Source organism: Panonychus citri, unplaced genomic scaffold (assembly GCF_014898815.1).
Source record: "Panonychus citri isolate SS breed McGregor unplaced genomic scaffold, ASM1489881v1 Contig00077, whole genome shotgun sequence".
NCBI lineage: Eukaryota > Metazoa > Arthropoda > Arachnida > Trombidiformes > Tetranychidae > Panonychus > Panonychus citri.
The window spans coordinates 1,041,814-1,063,946 of NW_026515482.1; the positions used below are offsets into that span (position 1 = coordinate 1,041,814).

The 22,133-nt window shown below is 27.6% G+C and overlaps 1 protein-coding gene across 1 annotated transcript; it reads left to right on the plus strand.

Annotated features, from left to right (window-relative positions):
- The first annotated feature begins 596 nt into the window (after positions 1 to 596).
- LOC128387237 (LHFPL tetraspan subfamily member 3 protein-like) lies at positions 597 to 21,819 on the plus strand. The gene is made up of 3 exons (XM_053346424.1): positions 597 to 1,645; positions 16,440 to 16,688; positions 21,125 to 21,819. The coding sequence occupies exons 1-3, from the start codon at positions 1,192 to 1,194 to the stop codon at positions 21,346 to 21,348; spliced, it is 927 nt and encodes a 308-aa protein (XP_053202399.1). The 5' UTR covers positions 597 to 1,191; the 3' UTR covers positions 21,349 to 21,819.
- The last annotated feature ends 314 nt before the right edge of the window (positions 21,820 to 22,133 follow it).

The following is a 22,133-nucleotide window of genomic DNA, read 5'->3' on the forward strand; positions in this document are numbered from 1 at the left end:
GATAATGTTCTAGATGTGAGAAGAGGATTGATCGATGGACTCGAATAGATTGGCCCATATCTCGGTTCATAATAACTCGAATTCTGAACCACCAATTGTACAAAATCTTCGACACTTAGACAGACTGGAGCTCCCAATGGTTGTGGTGTTGATGGTTGAAAAATATTCGATGGGCTATGAAACGATCCATATGGCGGAATATAAGGAAATGAAGGTCGAATCGATGGTGAATCAATAGAATTCAAATTAAACGATGGATCTGTTGACATTTTAAGCCTACAATAAATTAGATAATTGTGACTCTTGAACAAAAAAATAAACAAGAATCAATGTCAACAATTAAACCATTTGACATCTAACTGGTAATTGATTTACCATTGACTTGATTTACCAACGAATCATATGTTCTTACTTTAATTTTCACACATTATCCAATCAACTAAATAGTGATGATTAATTTTTTCCCCAAACATTTAGACGGACAATTTAAGCTAATGATTAGTACCAATAGATGGCGACTCGTAGGGTGAAAGGTAAAAAATTTCAACGAAAATTAAACCAACCGGTTTGTTAATTGTTGATTGTTGATCAAGTCAACAAACAACTTTACCTGAACTTTTGCATCTCCCTAATCTTCAATCATCCATCTTCCATTTTCCATCATCATCATCATCATCTCACCATCAACAACAACAGAACACAACATCTTGTTCAACAGTTGAACAGACAAACAATTTCTTACCTTTAATTTGCTTGTTTGTAGTTAGTTTTTGGTGTTTTCGTTGTGAAAGTTTAACCTCCATTTTGGACTAACAATTAACATTAATTGTCAACCATTGATTGGATTTACCTGATTAATTGTCAACACCAATTGTTCATCAAGTGAATAAGTAGATTATCAATTCTAATTGGTTATGTGATGAAAACTTTTCACCTTCTAATCAAAAACAAAGGAAATCAACGGAATCCTTACATTAATAGTAACCTGATCATCGTCACTCTCTGTGTTTTGTTTTAGATATTAAATTGTTGACAATTAATTAGTTGACACTTTCAAATAAGATTAACAATCCTTGTTAATTGATTGTCATCAAATCATTACAATCAGTTACCTTGTTAAGCGAAGGTATTGTTTTCTCTTGAAGAAAAGACTTTTACAATTGAACCATAACCAAGAATCATCAACAGAAAATGGATCCAAGTAAACGGAACGGAAGCCCCGGTGGAATCTTATATGACCCAGGAACACCGGAACATTTTAATTACTACCATTTCCAGGCCAATTATCTGAGAAATTCTCGAGCAATCGGAGTTCTATGGGCAGTTTTCACCATGTGTTACGCTATAATTAACTTTGTAGTCTTCGTTCAACCCCAATGGCTCGGGGACACCGAGACCAGTAAGGGGACCGGTTACTTTGGCCTTTGGAGGTCGTGTCGTCTTCTTCAAGATGGTCAAGATCTAATCTGTGAAGGTCGACTAGATGACATCGGCTCAATACCCACACCAGCCTTCAGAGCGGCGACAGTATTTGTCGGACTATCGGTGGTCATCATTAGCCTTTGTCTATGTTCATTTATCCTCTTCTTTTTCCTTCATTCATCAACTGTCTTCCATATCTGTGGTTGGCTTCAAGCCTTTAATTGTAAGTAACAATTTAAATTTCTCATTAATCAGTAGCATTATCATTGACATGAACAACCCTAATTGTAATTTAATTGTCGCCCGTATTAAATTACCCAAACTCAGGGTAAAACTTTCGCTTTACTTGTAAATCTCAACAACTTTTTCTTAATCTCATTTCAAGTTAATTGTTACAACAATTTATCTCAATTGTTTGTGATTATTTTTAATTCTTCATCAATATCATTCACACACAAAAATTAAGCCCACAACCTTGTATATAGAATACTGAATTTAGATTGTTAATTGTTAATCATAATGTTTCTCAATATATTGATTAAGATGATCAAGTTACTTAATGTTGATTTGTTTTCACATTTAAATTGTTATAACAATTAACTCTTGATAACTTTCATATCCTTCTGCTGTTAAATAGGATATTATGTATACACAAAGTGATGATATTATCAAATTAAGTTGATTTATTTTTAATCAAGTGGTTATGATTATGATTAAATCTAATTGTTAATGTGAAAAATGTTCAATTGTTTGAAAAATTTTCAGCTTTCCATTCAATTGTAATTATAATTCAATTGAAAGTTTATTTAGTTTTCCTGAAGTTAAGGTTAGATTACAATTTCCTAATATCGTTAATCATATTCATAAATGTGCTTCTAATTGTTATCCCGGTTCTTAATTAATACCAACATGTATATTTATCCATGCAAATGATTAACGATTATCTTCATTTGATTGATAAATAGTTACACAATTAACGAGTTGATTTAAATGCTTATGGGTCAAGAATTGATTGCAATTGGTTTGATCATGTTACCATAATAATAGTAATCTAATTAACTGATAACAATCAAACAATAATGTAACTCTCACTTTCCATAAATTTTTCAACTCATCAACTGAATTACAATTAAAATTGGATAATTGTTAACATGATTTAACCTTTTTAATCCTAAAAATAGGATTAGAAACAATTAACTGCCACCTTACCTATTAATCCCATTCTAGATCAAATTAATGAAAAGTAAATCAAATCAAATCAAATCAAGTTGATGATTTAAAGAGTAACCAAAAAAAAGATGATCAATAATTTGAATCAAGGAAAAAAAATCAATTGTCAATCTATTGATTATAATTGAAGACGATTGTTTCCTTTAAGTTAATTGCTAACACCAAAAGCTATTAATAGATTTGCTATAAATCACAATTAGGATTAAATCACTCAAATTAGTTTCTATCTTTCGTTTTAATCATCACAATGATAATCAAAAGCTTTTTTTTTCAACACAATTAAAAATTAACCATTTAATTTAAGGTGAAAAAAAAGTGATTGAATTGTCCAAGAAAAAATAATGATCGTTTTCAATGGAAGTTGTAAATTGACAACAATTTAAGAATCAAATTGTTATCTAATTGTAGTAATCAACATCATTTCTAATAACAACACATTCAAATGAATCACAATCAACGATATTTATATAAAAAAAATGAGAATATGATTAAACTTGAATCTGGAACAAACTATTTTTGATTAATCCGTCTGCGGATGTTAATTGTGTTGATGATTAACTAAACATTGCATGATAAACGGCTTGAAATTAAGATTATCTCCGGACAATTTAGATGATAATTACCAGGTTAAATTGTGATTAAACAGTTTCTTTGTTTGCAGAAATTAAATATCACAATCTAATCAGAAAAAAGTTTCATCTCATGAATCTTGATTCTTGTTGATCAAAATGAGATTCATTTTCCCATCGGAATAAGTTATTCAACAATCAATGAGATGAATGAGATTTAATTGTTTATTGATTAACTATCAATCAATAATCATCTTCATCTATTGATTATTATTATTTTAAGATAATTATGATTAGGTTTTATTTTTTTTCAATTCTTGTAAAAATTATTTCCAATACTTGTTCAGTTAATCATTGATATCCAATGAATAGGATTAACCAGCAATTTATATTAATCGTCATTTAATACTCATCAACAATTAACGTTTTGCCTCCGGTCATATTATTTGATTTACTTTAATCACTATTTTGATTAGTTGATTTTTCAATCCTCTCAAGGCGTTGCTTTCCAAATACTTACTAATTATAATGATAACTGATTTAATTTGATTTCCTTTTCCACTTAATCAATATCACCATCACCATAATAATCATAATCATAATCGTTAGTTTTAATCATTATTGATTGAAAAGTTAATCAAGATGATTCCCTAACAATCAGTTAATCCAGATAATGTACTCAGGTCAATGGGGAAGCGAAATTATTTCAACCTGATTGACCTTAAGGCTTGAAGCAATTTAATCTTACCTGTTAATTTGATTTCTCGCGATTCTCTTAATCATCTTCATCCTGTTTATCATCAATTAATTTTTTTCTTTCATCAAATTACAATAATTCATTCACAGATGATCAACTTAATTGTAACAATCGCTAACCTTATTGATATTATCATGGTTAACACAATCGATTAGTTAATTGTAATAATAATATTATATTTCCCTAAATTGATTAAACCAAATTTACCTCGACAAAAGTGATCCCTTAATTGTGATAATCCAAATTTCCGTAAAGATTTACAATCAAAATTTTCCTATTCTTGTTAATCTAATATTAATCTGGATAGAAAAATTGATTTAATTGTTTCCTTAATTCCTTGATTATCCAATTGATCTCCTAATTGTTAATCTGTTTCCTTTTGTTTTCATCAATAGATTTATATTGTAATTCCCATTTATCTTTTCCTTGGTCAGTTCAAACAATTAACCTTCCGTATAAAAAATCATAATAATCAACTTAATCATGATGTTATCATGAAGATGATGATATTATATAAATTACATTGAAATTCATTTTTAATTTAAATGTTAACAATGACACAAAAGACTTTTGATTAAGTTAATTGTGTTGACGATGATTAAGATGATGATCATAATTTTTCATAATAAAAAACGATCATCACAAAAGTAATCAAAGTTTACTTTAATTGTCCCTTTAAACCATCACAATCAACAAAAGACGGAAGGTAAACAATTAAAACTGAACAAATCCTACAATTAGCTATTTAAATCATAACGTTAATAATAATCATCATGATTAAAGTAAATACAATTGAAACTGGTTTAAAAATCATCGACTAATTCAATTAATATAAATGATAACAATTTAACTTTTCATTGACTCGCTCATCATAATCATCGTCATCTTAACCAACAATTTAAATCAACAACAACCTCACCCAATTTAAATTAACACTTACAACTAAATTGTTGAAAGATTATACAATTTACATCCTTAATTGTAAATCAATTGATTGTTTGTTGTTTAAATTGTTTGATTATCTTTAATTACTCATTTTTTCAGGCGAAAAAGCAAAATAAATCTAATCATCAATTGAAGTTTTCATTAACAATGAATACATTTGATGACCAAATCAAATTCAACAATCAATGATTAATATTATCAAATTTAATCATTATCACGTATTTTAATCAACCTAATCAAGTTTTAATTGTTGTCAGTGTTTGGAAAAATATTATATTTTATAAATACAATGATAATTTAATGAAAACAATGAAAATAACTGTTGGTCAGAGTTAATTGTTGTATCATAATGATTACTATTAATTTGTTTTTTCTTCACCATTAACGTTAATGATGATTACGATCAGAAAGTGACCATTGACCAGCATTTACCATTATCAATATAATCGTGATTAACTAATCTCTAGTTGTGTTGATTAGAATTGCTTTGTTCCCATTTTAATGGGTGATGATGATTAGCAACAATTAATATGAACAAAAAATGGTTAAAAAAGCACAATTAAAATCATCTACTACTCAAGGTTAATTAGGAAACAATAACTTGAATAAAAGCGAAAGTTAATTCATTGGAATCAAATCATTAACAGTAATCATAAAAACTACAATTAACTCAAGTTGATATACCAACTCAATGAACTTTTGAAAAACGAATCAACTTTTACCATGTAACTTAAATTTTCCCGTTAATTTGCCAGTTGATTAACTGATTGTTGTTGTTGTTGTTGTTTCCTAAGCCTTCAGAATCGTCACCATATAATCAACATGATGATGATGATGATCAGTAGTTTTAAATTACTTGAAGTGAATTAACTTTTCATGTAACAATCAACTTTCTCAAGGAAAAATTTCACTTCATTTTCATTGCAACAATTAACCAGAAATTTGAAAATTACACAATCAAAACAAATCATTTAAACTTGATCTTGATCACCAAGTTTAAATTCATCTGATCAATTAATTAGCTCAGATTAATTTGGTAACAATTGTAATTGTTAATTATAATTGAAGGGATTAAACTTAACCTTAAGATTTAATTTTTAATTACATTTGATTGTCCAATTTAATTATCTCAGTGGTCAACAATTTAGTTGGTACATGGTGATGATTATGTTTTTTTTTACTTTTCGTACTATTTTTCTTGTATTAAATTGTAACAATTAACTCTGTTTGTTATTATCTTTGTTGATTAACAATATTAATATTGTGCTTGATTTAATTATCTTATTATTGTTTGCAACAATTTACGTGAGATGATTATCAAATTAAGAGGATATAATATTTAATCTGCTGATTATCTTCAAGTGCATCAAGTATTTAAATCACAATTAAAAACAAACATGGCAACAATTTAACTTAGAAATCCTAAAAATTAAGCTAATATATTGTATTATTAGATTTAATCATAACAATTAACCTCTGATTATAATGGATGCAAGGTCAGCAAAGGTGAATGAAATAATTAAGACGATAAATTTTATCAATTTGTACCCTAAAGTTAATTGTTTGAAAACGATTAAGATTATCAATTAGAATCAAATGAGAAATTACCTTACATAATTGAATTAAATTGATTATTTATCGACTTTTAATTTGAATTGAACGAGTAGTTTTTTTTATTCAGACAAATCAATTGATTGAAATTGACTTAATTGAGATCAAAGTTTTGAACAGCTGATTAGTATTTACCATCATCACCAAAAGTGATGATCATCATCAATATCATCGGTATCTTCGTCATCGATATCATGATAGTACATAGGCCAGAAAGCGTCGATTCCCGAGCCGAAAAGATGCCAGAATTTCCATTGTCCCATATTCGGTCCAAGAAAATCGAACCACAATGAAGTTCTTAGGTCGTCACTCGAAGTGTATCGTCGTTTAAAATATCGATATCTTTTCGGTCTTCGATTATATTTTCGACCTCGACCTTTCCAATATTTCCAATAAATGGGCATATATTTGGTTCTAATAAGTTGCCGAAGTGAATCATAGTCTTTGGTTGGATAAGACCGCCACCCGTTGTCCTTAATCTTCTTAAACTGGACTGGTCTTCCATGGTAAAGTCCACTGGGAGGCATCGGTGACTTTGTTTCCAAAGAATTGAACAAATCAGAACCCGGTCGAGACCATTTCGAAGCTGCGTCCTTATAAAGTTTGTTTCGATTTCGTTGATTTTGCCGATTCTTATTGTAACGATAAGACGATTTTTTCCAACTATCTTTTAATTGTTCTTCTTTCCAATTATCCTTTAATTGTTCTGGTTTCTTCTTCCAATCATCTTTCCAATTATCTTGAGGAGCTTTGATCATTTTCCATGGATCTTTGTCAATTGAACTTTTCCAATTTCCATCAGCTGATTTATTCCAATCGTAATTGGGCTTCTTATACTTTCCAATTGATTTAGGTGACCATTCCCGGTCATCGTACTTATTTTTAACCACAATGTCCATCGATGGTAATTTAAATTCATCATCTTGATTGTCATTATCTCCAGTTAATTGTAGCAATTTATCGTCAACTGTTGATTTTAAAGTTTTACTCGTTGTTGATGGTGTTGTTAATTGATTGTTTCCCTCACTTGATTGAAGCAATTTACTTGTAATTTCAACATTTGAATCACTTGGTTGAATTGTATTGATTGTTGTTAAATTGTTAACGATTAACTTTTCTGATGATGAATCACTAATCACTGTTACATTAGTTGATTTAACAAACTGATTAGAAACTAAATACAGGATAATCACTTGGATTATAATGTTTACTATTTTAAATCCACTCATTTTGATTAATCTTAATCTTATCGGGTTGATCTTAATATTCAACTGTTAATTGTTTACAATTAGTGTTCACTATTTATATACCAAAAGTGAAACTATTATCACAATCTAAATCATCAAGTGATTTATTCAAGTAACTACTAAATTAAAACCTAATTAAAGGTCAATAGATATTGACACCAAGGTAAAATTGTATCTAAAGTTTTACAATTAAATTAAAAACAAATGATAATCAATTAATTGTTACTTAAATATTTAAATTCCTTGACCAGAAAAAGTAAAGGATTAATGACAAAACCATTTTAAACGAAACAATTAAAAATTTAATTGTAAACAAATTGATTCTTAATGTCAATCAGTATAAAAGTCAAAAGATATTCAAGTTGAAGGTTGATTGATTTGAGAAAATGAATTAAATCAATTTTCAATTGGTTAATTGTAATGATTAACTTTAACCTTCCCTTGAGCACTTCCGATAAATTAATCTTAATAAGATCAAGGTATGATGATAAACAATTAACGATCATTTTAATTGTTACTCTAAAACACCATCATCACCATCATTTCACAATCAAGTTTAACAATTAAACCTCATCCATTTAGTAATACTAACAACAATTTAAGAATCAATATCAACCCTTAAATTTAATCATCGTAATTGATGATGATGATCAAGATAATCACTTTTTTTTTGGATGATAATTGTGAAGATGATGAGGAGGACACATGAGTACGTGCTTTTGGGACTTCGTATGTGGTTAACACGTGTTAACGTAACGGTAAATGATTCTAATTAGGTGACCTTGTTTCTAGATTGTTGGAAATTTGCTTAATCAACATAAACCGTGATTAAGATGATGATGATAATATTTTCCTCTTCATCTTTTTTTACCTTATCCTCTTTAAATATAAACTCTCATGATGATAATTTTTGGCTTTTCTGTTGTTTTTTTTGTTGCCTTACCTTTTTGTAAAACTAATACAAATTCACTAATCAACTGAAATTAAGCCATAATCAACTCGATTGTTGTTGATTATCATGAATTACCTGTTGATTTTCAATCATGTTGATGTTTTCTTAAGCCTTGGGAATCCGGGTTTGATATAACACGATTTCCTATTGAGATTCAAGGTTTTGTTTACGGAATTTTCATTTTCATGATGATTTTATCATCTCTTAATTCAGTTATCTAATTATGAGAAAAAATGTTAACAATTAAACTAAAATACTCTTCCCGATTAGATTTGTTCTTGTGCCCTTGAAAAAAAAAGAGTTCGTAACAATTAACAATTTAAATTATCCTAAATAGCAAGTTAATTGAAATACACAATTAAAAAAATCTTCCCATTATCTTATCCTAATTTTTGTTGACTGTTGATTGTTGATCAAATGGTTAACAATTGAATGATGATTATCATCACCTTGATGAAACTCTCAATGATTAATATCCACCAATGACAATTAACTTTTTCCTCTTGCTGCCCTTTTGTGTTACACAAATTAAATTGCTGATTTAATTGTAATTGTAAAGATTACAATACGATTCAGGTCACAATCTATTCCTGAAAGTATTTCATTTATTTTTCTTACTCCTGGCAACATCATATGATCAACAGTAACATCTCATTGATTGTAACAATCAAGCAACAATTTATTTCAATCTCAGTAAACAACAGAATCAAATTGAAAACCAAGTGAGCAAAAAACTAATACGAGTTGTGATCTAATTTAAAATTGATTTGATTTCTTTTTTAAATTGGGAAAACGTCCATTTGATTGTCATTGATTTGTTCTTGATCAATCGGATCAGTATATTGTTCAGATTGATCATTTTCACTGAATCCATGATTTAGGTTAACAATTAACACTAACAATATAAATACTATATTCCCAATAATAATAATAATAATACCATGATGATTTATATGTACACAGAATTAAATTTAAGAAAAACAGTTTCATTGAATCAGATTAATCAAAAATCATGATGATTATGATTAATCCGACATTGACCGTAGACAGTGATGGTTATTATATGATTAATGTTTTCTTTATTATGATTAAATTTAATTGTTGGATATCTCAGATATAGTAACAAATACCGCTGCGAGGTACATACGATGCAATGAAAAAAAAGGCAAATGATTAAGTTAATTCAATTCGTATTCAGTATAATATATTTACAATCATGAAAAGTTGATTTAAGTAACAGTTGAAATCAACTAATCATTGAGTAAACGGTATCATCATGTTACTGTTCATGATTGAATCACCCAATCATCATGATGATAATAATGATAATCTAAGTAAGTTCAATGAATCTGAGTAATTCAACTGAGTAATTTCAAGTTTGATTGTACACAAAGTAAAAAGTAAAAGAAAATCACTTTTATATATCACTTTCAGTTCCATGCTGAGCTAATCACCCAAAAAAGAAGCAAGAACTTTTTTCAGAACTTTTTTTCTCCTCGAATTTGTTTTTATTATTATTTTCGTCTTCAACTTTAACCACATTAACGATGGAAACAATTTTTTATAATCAATATTTTACTTAATTAAATCATAATTTTATTCCTAATCATTGGGAACACTTAAGAGATTAGTGATTAATCACTTAATCATTGTCTAATTGTAATTCATTAATTTGTACTTTTCACTTTTTTGTCACTTGGATTAACTTTTTATTTCTTTATATTCATTAATCTAATCAATCACAAATTCATTTTCCCAATGTCATTTTTAATTACAATCACAATTACAGTAGCAGTTTGATTATTTAATTTTACCATTTAAATTATGATGGTTTCACTGTTTTCTTAATTGTTGTTGTGGTTTAAGATTTATTACAATTAATTTTCCAAACTCTTATTTACCTTTGAAACAAAACTGTAACAAACTTTGAGTTTGATTCAATATAATTTATATTATATTTTATATCTGTTAATCAATTTTCAATGTTAATTGTTAACGATAACCATCAAGTTAATCATTAATTATATTTTATGTTTTAACCTCATCTTAATTGTATTAATCCTTTTCCTCTTGTTTGAAACAATTGTCAAACAATTTACTTAAATCATGATTATCTTGTCATCTATGGGTTAACAATTATAATCAACACTGACCACAATTATTAACTTGGAAACAATTTAAATTGTTTCCAGGAAAGATTAGCAAGTTAATTCAGATATTAACACATTTTAATCACTTAATCAACTTGATTAACTGTTTGATTTTGTTTTTCTTTCCCTACTAACTGTCTATTAAATACTAATTGTTACTGATTAATTCAGCAACTTTCAACTCTTTTTCATTTGGTTAACAATTAACAAACCTTAGATACATACACCCGATATAACAATTTATAAATTGTTGCCTTTGTTTACAATTTAATCAACCTTGTCCTCGATTAAATTGATTATAATATATCAACAATTTAATATATTGGACCAAAAGTGTGTATGTGTTGTGTTTAATAGTTAAATTACCAAATCAATTCAATAGCAATTTATTAATTCCTCCTAAATTGTTGATACGTTTTTTCCTCTTCTTCTCTAAATGCATTTAATCAACAAACAATTATTACGATTGATTTTTAAAGATTTAAAAACTAAAGGTTGAACAGAATGGAAAACATATTAACAGAAAGAGACAAAATCTTCAACAACAAAAAATAGAACCAATCCATTAGAAGTCAATCAAAAGTTATTAATTAATGAAAAAATTAAACGTTAAATTTACTAAATTAAAATATTAATTAGATTAATAAAGTTAGATGGAAAAGAAAGAAAGGGAGAGAGAGAGGATGAATTATGACGTTAAAGGCAGCCAGAAATTGAAGAAGAAAAGAAATTGTATCAGATTGATGTAAGTTTTCCAATTATCAACCGCACGCCTGGGATATTGAAACTTTGAGTTAATCAAGATAATTAACTCTCTGTTTTAAATTAAGGTTGACAAAATTTTCAATAAAAAAGACAGAAAAATGTTCGTTGATTCCATCTTCTAAAATTATTCAGAAAAGCGATCATGTTGATCGCTTGGTTTTCCTTGTCAATTTAATTATGATTAACGTCTATTGTTTGTATCTGAAAGACTGACAATCAACTAATGGTTGAAACCAGCAATCAAAAACTTTGAAAGGTTAACCAAAAAATGAGCAAATTAAATGAAAAAGTTAATCCAGTTATTAGATTCAATCATGATGATTAATTAGAAAGGGAAAATTATTAAACAAAATCAAATTTATCCAAAATTTATCAGATTAACTTTAATCTCTTGGATTAATCTTCAATTCTAGCTCTTGATTTAATCGTGATCTAGAAAATTTCAACTGATTAACTGATCGGTTAAATTGTTCAGCCATTCAAATTGATTGTTAGATGCAAATTTAATTGTACTCCCATTGGATTGTAGTCCAAACATTTAGGATAACAATTAAGCTCCGTTGGTTGAATTTAATTTACTCTATGATTAAGTTAATCCAGTAATTAAATTCACTTGGTTATTGTTAATTGTTACTACCGGACTTTAAATTGCTTCTTGTCAAATTGTTAATTATAATTTGATCTCGTTTTTTGTTAATCATCATCTTATTGTTACAGTTTTGCTCATCATTTTTTGAATCAATTTAATTGTTACATCAATCACTTTTATAATTGTTAATTGTATCACCATTTATCTTGATTATCATTTTTCTTGATTACTTTTAAATGGATGAAGTAAGGACGAGAACCAAAAGAATAGGGAAAATGCCTCAGAATAAAATGACGAAAACAACTTTTCTGACAGAATAAATAATACTGATTCAAAATATTAATAATTTTTTTTGCGACAGTCAATTCTACACAATTACGATTTTAAGAGTTAGAAAAGTTTGAGCCTATCTCGACAACTAAGAATAATGACTGAAATCATTTTTATACTCAATTCATATAGTAAAATATAAAAGATATGAACTTGGTTGTTTTCGATCGATTGACTAAAGTGGACTTTTACTCAGGCCATTTACGATCTAAAAATATCTCAACAATAAAAAATACATAGCTGAAAATCATTTTGGTACTCAATTAGTAGTCTACTACAATCTGAGTTCGTTTGTTTAGATCGATTATTAAAGCGGACTTTTTACAGGCCACATTTACGATCGAAAATATCTCAACAATGAATTACAACCAAGCTGAAAATCATTTTCTAACTTAATTCTATGATAAATGTAATATGAACTTGGTCTGTTTGATCATTGACTAACATCGACTTTTGACATGGCCATACGATCTGAAATATCTCGACAACTAAGAATACAACCAAGCTGAAATGATTTTTTGGTACTCAATTTGTTCTTCAATATATGTCTCTAAATATTTTCGATCGATTGACTAAAGTGAACTTTTGAGGCCACATTTACAAGAAATTAAATTTCTCGTAGATTCAAGATATAAACAGGCTGAAACATTTTTTCAATAATTTTTAATGCTGAGCGATTATCTTAAGCTATTTTGCCTGAAATAATTGTCAAACAGAATGTTTTGCAAGCTCATGATGTCTGCAAACTCTAGAACCTTTTTTTGTACAATGTAGGCAAAATAAACATATAGTTTGTATCTTTTATTGTTGAGATATTTTCGATCGTAAATGTGGCCTGTGTAAAAGTCCACTTTAGTCAATCGATCTAAACAAACGAACTGGTTAGTAGACCATACTAAATTGAGTAAAAATGATTTTCAGCTTGATATCATTATTGGACATTTAAGATCGTAAAGTATGACCTGTCAAAACGATAATCAATCGATATTAAAACAAGTTCATATTCATATTTCATATAAAATACAGTTTGAAAAATGATTTTTTATTCTTAACAATATTATGCAATTACTACCACAGGAATGATTTGCACTTTCGAGCAGTTCGATCACCGTCAAAGACAAAATCTGATAGTTTACTTTCTATGTCCTCACCTATTACCTTATAAAAACTTCTCGAAAAAATTATTTTTAGAAATACAATTCTCGTCATATACAGCAATTGGTTAATTGTTTTGATTTACTACAACAATATTAACAATTGGAGCTTGGTGATTAGATTTGATTGTTTCAATGTGTTTGTTTTGGTAAATTGTTTTTGCTTTTTTTGATAATAGAAAATTAAATTTGATTGTGATGATGATTCAGTTAATTTACTTGTTGATCAATTAACAATCGTTTCAATCAATTTCTTGATTGATTTTGGCAGATTTAATTACAATTTGATCAACAAAAACAAATAATCAACATCATGAAAGGTTTGCTGTTAATGTGATCAACTAATTAACCTTTAAACAAAAGTAATCAACAATCAAGCTGATCACAACAATCAATAAGCTGCAATTTGATTAACTTAGTATCTTAATCATTTCAATCAAATGTTTTCCAAATAATTAATTGTAAAATAATTTCAAACAACTAACACCAATTAACTCAAGATGATCGTGATTATGATAAACATCATAACCAAAGTGTGATTAAAAATAAACAATCAACTAATTATTAATATAATCTGCTAATCGATTAACCAACAGCAACAGAAAAAAAATCAATCAACTCGATAGTAATGATTTAAATAAATTACAATCAATAAACCAAAATTAAATCATAACCTGAGGGTTAATGGTAATGATGATCTTCAGAAACAATATCAAAACTAATTAACTTTTTCTTGGCAACAATCAGAATGAAAAATTGTCATTGAAAGTTAATCATTATCCTCCATTGAAATTTAATCAACGACAATCAAAGTTAATTTAGTTGACAGGTCAAATGGTAATTCTGAAACATAATTGAAACTAAATTGTTAGAGACCAAAAAAGATAACTTTCCTCAATTGTGTAACAATTAACTAACCAACCAGTGCACAAGTCAACAATATAATAACAATGTTAATGATGATTAAGAGTAACAATCAACGAGTAGTAAAGGTAAATTCAATGAATTAAATTAAATGAGTGGGAAAATTGTAGTTTTTAAAAGGATAAAGAAAGTAAATTAAAATTAAGAGATGAAGATGAAGATGATTTGTCGAGGATTTAATTAGGCTTAAAGTAAATTTAATTTGATTTAATTCATTTCGTGGGTGAACATTAGGAAAAAGTGAATTGTCTGATTATCATCTTAACAATATAACAATCACAATTCAAGGTTGTGATTAAATTAACTCATTAGATGATTATCTTGAATGTCCAGGATTAACAAACGTGACAATCAACCAACAACAACAATTTACTAATTGTAAACTTATATTGTTATTGTTGTCAACTTGTTTCAAGTAAATTTAGTTGATTAATCATGACCGGGTTATTGTCTAATTCATTAATTATCATTAATCAACTGATGACCATTGGACCTTTATAATTGTTAATCAAGTTTACAAATCTCAAACTAATTAATTGTTGGTAACAAAACTTAACCAATCAGCTGATTTAATTTAAATGAAGATGATGATGATTATGATTATGATTACAATCATTGCCTATCATTTGTTATATGGTCAAGATTAACTTTCGATACTTAATCATTACAATTGTACACTAATTTAACGGTAAATTGTTAATTAGATGGTTATGATTAAATAATTGAGATCAATCATTTTTAAATTCAGTTCGATAATAATAATTGTAATTTACTTGATTCTTTTTTTCAAGTTCATGATCGTTATTAATATCAAAATCTATCACTACAATTAAGTTGATCAACTATTAAGTAATCATAATTTATATATAAGAAGCAAATTTTCATGTTGGTTAATTGTGACCACATCTAAATTGTTATGGTTATTAGTTGGTTGCTTATTGTTACAATTTAATCAAACAATTTAAAAAAGGTAATAGTATGTGGGTTCAAATGATAATCGTAGTTAAATTATTTATTATATTAACTAACAATTCCCTTTGATTGTTGAGATTAATTACTTGGGGTCAATTGCTTCTTCACAATTTACAATTAACAACAAAAGTGGTAGAAAAATTTAAATCATTAAATTGTTAATCATGATTAGATGATTACCAAATCAAGTAAAATCGTGATTACTTTTTGGTTAAAAATCAAAACAAAACAATACCAACAATTAAAAATGATAATTTACTAAATGATTTTGAATTAAAAGTTTTACAATCAAACTGATTGGCATTGAAAATTTAATAACAATTAGATAAACAATCAATTCTTTGTTTCAAATCAAAAAAGGTAATCATTGTAATCCCAAATTGAAAGGGAAAAAGCAACAATTAATTGTACATTTATCATAATCAAATTAACCATTGAAAGTTGATTATTTATGAATGATAAAAGTAAAATCAATAATCACTAATCATTGATTGAAAACGATTAACAATTTAGTATTAGTTAAATTGATCAACCACCAATAAAGATGAATACAGTTAGCGAGTTGATTTAACGCCAAGTCAATGATAATCAATAAATCAAATGGTTGACTGATTTTAAGTAAATTGATTTAATTATAATCAATTCTAAATATATTATTTAAACGATTAAGTTTACAATTAGAGTTGATGTCAATAATAATAACGATAATATTCATTACAAGTTATTACAAAGTTTCTGAAATCAATCAGCTGAAAATTTAATCACTAATTGTTGTTGTTTTTCTCTCTCTCTCTCTCTCTATTTTAAATTATGATTAATTAGCGATGTGTATGCTTGCTGGAGTATTGATTTTCCCTGCGGGCTGGGATGCTCCGATAATTAAGGAGGTTTGTGGCCGGGATGCCGATAATTATGTCGCTGGTCAGTGTGGTATCCGATGGGCATACATTTTGGCCATGATTGGGGTCGTCGATTGCGCTGTACTTTCAATATTGGCCTTCATTTTGGGCACTCGATATGTCAAAATGCTTCCCGATCAATATCTCAACAGTTCGGGCTCAGTTTACAAAGGTAAGATAAACAATTTAATCACAATTAAAGTCTCTCTCACTCACTCACTATTTGAGAAAAATCCAACGATCAATTTAAAATATAAATCAGAGTTTGATTGGAAAGTTAGATAATAATTAATATTGGGAAATTATTTGAGGATTAATCTTATAATACTTTCTCATGATTGTTGATCAAATTATCAAATTGTTGACGCAAGACTGATTAAATTGTTTCTTTGATGATATTGAATTGTTATCGATATGATTGTTGGTTAACTGTTGATTTGCTTCATCAACTTCCCATTGTGACAAAATTTTGGCTTGGGAACCTTATTTCCGGACTTATGATGATGATGATTACCTGATTGTTGCTTGATTGTCACTGTTAACTGTTGATTATGTTGTTTCCTCTTCTTTTACCTTTAGTAATCATTGTTTGAGATTCAGGTTTATATACATAATACATGTGTAGTATTTAATATATAAGTCTTAATGATGATACAGATGAGAGAGAGAAAAAAATTTCTAATAACAATCAAGAAAATTATCTTCATCATAATCATGATTAAAAATCACAACAATCAAAATAAACTAATTTATATTATCACCTTTTGTCAAGTTAAAAGTTTATCCCAAAATCCGTTTGATACAATTACTTGATTGCTTGTTTGTTTACACTTTAATTGTGTAATTAGAGTTAATTACCTGAAAAACAAATTAGTTAAGCAAAAATGATTCACATTCCCATACACACACTCCAGCGACCAGCCAAACACAATCAAAGTTAATCAACTTGTTGACAAATCATAATAATAACGTAATTAAATTAATTTAAGTGATCAAATTAGATCTTGTTATGAGATTAATTAGTTTTATAATCATTAGATTGTTGAAGGCACCAACAATCAAGAATCATCAAAGATTATCATGATTAATATCCCAAGACAATCATTAAGAAAGGACCAAATTAATTAATTGTCAAACATTAACAATAATTTTAATTGTATCATTTAAATAGTAATACAAATATTGAATCAATAATGATAATTAAGATTGTAAATCCGGGTTCATCATCACCAGTTAAACTTAAATTGTTGCCTGAGGAGGAAGTTTAATCAACTGATTGTACCAAGAAACGACAATAACAATTTATCAAATGATCAACAATCAACTAAAAGTATAACAATTTAAACTTAATTTTAGTTCATCGACTTTCACCAAAAAATCAAGAGATAGTGAAAAAAAAAGTTCTAAAGTTTAATCAACCTCGAACAACAATTTACTTTAAATTTACCGTTGATGTCTAATTGTAATCAATCAGTGTACTTTTATATACCGTTGAATTGTCGGTAGAATGAATCTCAACAATTAAATTAAATTCCAATAGCAATTAACCTTATCCAAAGAGGAGAGATTGAGAAGGAAAAAAGTTCTAGAAAAAAAGTCCTCGAAAATATCGAAAAACTTTTTGTTTTCTGTTCGTCTTTCTTTCTAATCATGATATTCAATTGGTTCCGCTTTTAATCATGATTAACCTAATTATCTTATGATTAACGTTGATCACCAGTAACAACAAACCGCGAAAAGCTATGATGGTGAATTTAAAAAGTGAATAACAATTTAGTTAATCAACAATTAATTCTCATTAAGCCTTACCTTTAATTTTTTATCAGAAAAATAAGTTTACCGAGTTTATTGTTGATCTGAAAACGAAAACTTTTTTTCATGTTCAGCCCATGAAAGTGAACAAAGTTGTGAACAAAAATGTTAAGTCTCACGTTGATTTCTCACTCATTTAATTGTAGAATTAACATTTATTATCATTCAGTTAATCAACAATCAACTGAATCAATCAGTTACCATAAGAAAATATTAATCGTTAAACCCTAATATATATTAACCTTTTACAGGTCATCATTATCAAACTAATTATCATGTAATAATCAAATTAATCAGATTAATCATTTTACGATTTTCAATTTTCACTCTCTATCTATTTAATTGTTAACAATTAAAATGCCAAACTCATATTTTATTGTAAAATTCAATGTTAATCATCATAAGTTACAAGATTATAATGGAGATAATCAAACATCAATCAAACAATTTAAATCTACAAATCAAAACATCGAGAAATTGTTGCTTGTTTGTAATTCATCAATTTAAGAGTTTTAATTGTTGATGTTAATCAATGAATTAAAAGGTTACAATTGTCATAATTAATGAGCTAGAAATACTTGAGCCCACATCAATAGTTAATCACAATTTACCTTAATAGGTGTTGATTGTTAATAACTAAATTAAAAATTCTGTGTAAATGTTTTATCATTTTATTATCTTGAGGTTAATCATTGTAATCAACTCAATCGCATCACCTTTTGTGATTAATTAAATGATTAATTAACCCAAAACAAACCAGTTTCATAAGGTAACCAATTCAATACATGATATATGATGAATTATATCATGACGATGATGATGATGATCAAGAAGATGATTAAGATGAGCATCTTCACACCCACAAGATGATCAAGTTTTTGATTATTGTTGTTGACAAACAAAAACTAACTTCCTATCCCATCATCATCTTGATTATCCCCTTAAGCTTTAATCACTTGAAATCCAATCTAAATCCATATCAGGACATTTAAGTATCATCATCATCATCATGAGGACAATTGACTTGAGGTGAAACTACAGTCTGAACAACAAAAATGGTCATAATAGTTTACCAAAGGGAGGAAGATGAAAAAAAAGCTCAGGTAGATGATGATGATGACAAGACAATAGTGAAATACAAACAATCAACTGATTCTTGGCCGTTGATGTTGATCAAGTTCATTTAATCAACATGATTTTCCCAAACAAATACATTGATGATAAACAACAAACAATCTTGAAGATGGTTAATCAATGATGATGAAGTAGGATGAGTAAGATGATGATGATGATGATGATGAGGATGATATTGTCTTGTCGATTTTGTTTTCATCTTCATCTTGTTTATCTTGAATTTCACTTCCGATTCCGCCTTAATCATTAACTATTGATACAAATCCCGCTGAGACAGTTACATAAATTGTTTATCAATTGTAACATCCACACGAATCCAAGTTAATCAGCATGATTATCATGATTAACTGATCACAGTTTGATTATCACGAGTGAATCAGTATCAATATTTAATTCAGGAAAAAGGATTCAAATCAGTTTTGATTGTTGAAGGTGGGATACAGTTTAAATTTTGCTATTTTTTGTATTCTAATCATAATCAGTATCACAATTAACTTTATATTGATTTATCAAGGAGCATTTTTTATATATTAATTTACTGATTCTCTTTGATTAAAATCTTAATCATAATCAGGATGATAACTTTATGGGAAATGAGTTTAAATCATTTTGATTATGTTTGATTATCGTGAGGCTACTAAATTGGTAAATCGTGATTAATTTAATCAAAGGAAGAGTTTTTCTTTCTAAAACTGATTTAGTTGATTAGTTGATTATCATCTTATTGTGATTATTAATAATAATAATTTAGATATTAAATCATATTCACCAATTGATTAATTTACCATAAACAGCAACTGTTTTTCATTTAAATCACGACAATTAAGATTCCTTGTTGCAATTAGGTCAACATTTGATCAGATCTTTGTAACAATTAACATCTAATTGTTTGTAATTTAACAAAATTTTTTTTCATTACTTGATCTTGATTATATTCAATCAACTGATTGCAATACAATTAACTACTGATTGATATCATTTCCTCCTCCCACTTATTCAATTAATTCATTAATCGATTTTAATTGTGATCGGTTTTATTTTTTGTTAACATTCAACAATTTAATGAGCTGCCAAAGTAAATTACTAATTACAATTTGATTACAGTATTTCAATTATTCAAAACTGAATCACTTAATTGCTATTAATTCATCAACAATTCTGGTCTTTGGTCTTGAAACAAAAAAAAACACTAAAAAACTTACAATTAAAATGAACAGTTAATCAACGGTAAACTTAATTACTCCCATAAATGATTAACCAACAAGTGATTAGCAGATTTTTAATCACCAATCAGTTAATCATTGATTGTAATAAAATTTGGTTATTTGTGATTAACCCAAGAAAAAAAGTTTAGAAGAGAAAAAAACTAATCAAAACAATTAACCCAGAAAAGAAAATCATCAAAGTTGATTAACCAATAAACAAAGAAATTAGTTGATCATGATAATGATTAATAAACATGAAGAAAAATGATCAATTCATATTAATAGCAATTAACCCATGAAAATGATACACCAACAATCAAACTAAACAATAACAACAATTGAAACAATAGGAAATCATTGATCGGTTTATTTTCAGTGATCAGATTTTGTTTTTTTCAAGTTTAATTTTCACACAATTAACTGATGACAATTAATTGTTTCTCACTCTCTCTCTCAGGTGAAGTTAATAATGGTTTCATCGCTGACAATGGGACCAGAAAATCAATGAACCTTCAACCTGTTATGCTGATGCCTGGAAATGTACCAATTCCGGATCCGGAAAGATACTCTGAGTATTCAACGAAAACAGGTCGATCACATAAATCGATGCAACAATTATCGATGCCGTCGCCGACTTCATTTCATCCAGCAGCGTTTTCTGTCAACAATTTTCAATTATAATTAACAATCAACAATCAATTTCTCATCGATTGCTTATCATCAATATCATCATGATTAATTAATCATCTCAATCACCTCAATCATCATCTTCATCTTGATCATCAATTTCATTCTGTAATCAATCATTTGCTCATACAAATCTAATTGCGGCCATGCTTAAATCTCTCGTTTTGTATTTTGATTACAATTAAATAAGTTTTTTTCTCTTCCATTAAAACAAATCAATTAAATTTCTCATTACGATCATTTAATAATCATCCCAATAATGTGTAACAATTTTGATCCACAATCAATTAATTACTTTGTTTACTATTAACTTGGTTTCATTTTCATTCAGTGACCATTTTAATCATTTGATTTTCTGTAAACAATTAAACCTTTTTTTAGATTATAATTCACATTGACAATCAACTAATTGTATAATTAATCTTATGTATCTCGTAATAAAAATGCCAATTGTTTGAAAAGAGATATTAAAATTTTGATCACAATTAATTTGATTGTTGTTGATGTTGTTGTTTGGTTGAAACTTAATTAGATTGATTTAAATCAATGGGAAATACTGTCAACGAGAAATGATCATTAAATTTAATTTGATTGTGAGTGTGAATTTGTATGTAAGTTGATTTACAATTAAATGTAATTGTAAAGGAAAAGGAAAAAGTTTAATTATAAACAATTAAAACCACAATTAAGACTTGACACAGAATCGTTGGTACTCATGATTAACTATTTTAATTGTGATTAAGATTGACTAATGACCCAACTGATGAGATTAACTATCA

Excerpts from the sequence above, each read along its gene's own strand:
- LOC128387237 (XM_053346424.1), top strand. The coding sequence starts at position 1,192 with ATGGATCCAAGTAAACGGAACGGAAGCCCCGGTGGAATCTTATATGAC. Across the intron at positions 1,646-16,439 it reads TTGGCTTCAAGCCTTTAATT|CGATGTGTATGCTTGCTGGA; the intron begins GTAAGTAACAAT and ends ATGATTAATTAG. Across the intron at positions 16,689-21,124 it reads TTCGGGCTCAGTTTACAAAG|GTGAAGTTAATAATGGTTTC; the intron begins GTAAGATAAACA and ends TCTCTCTCTCAG.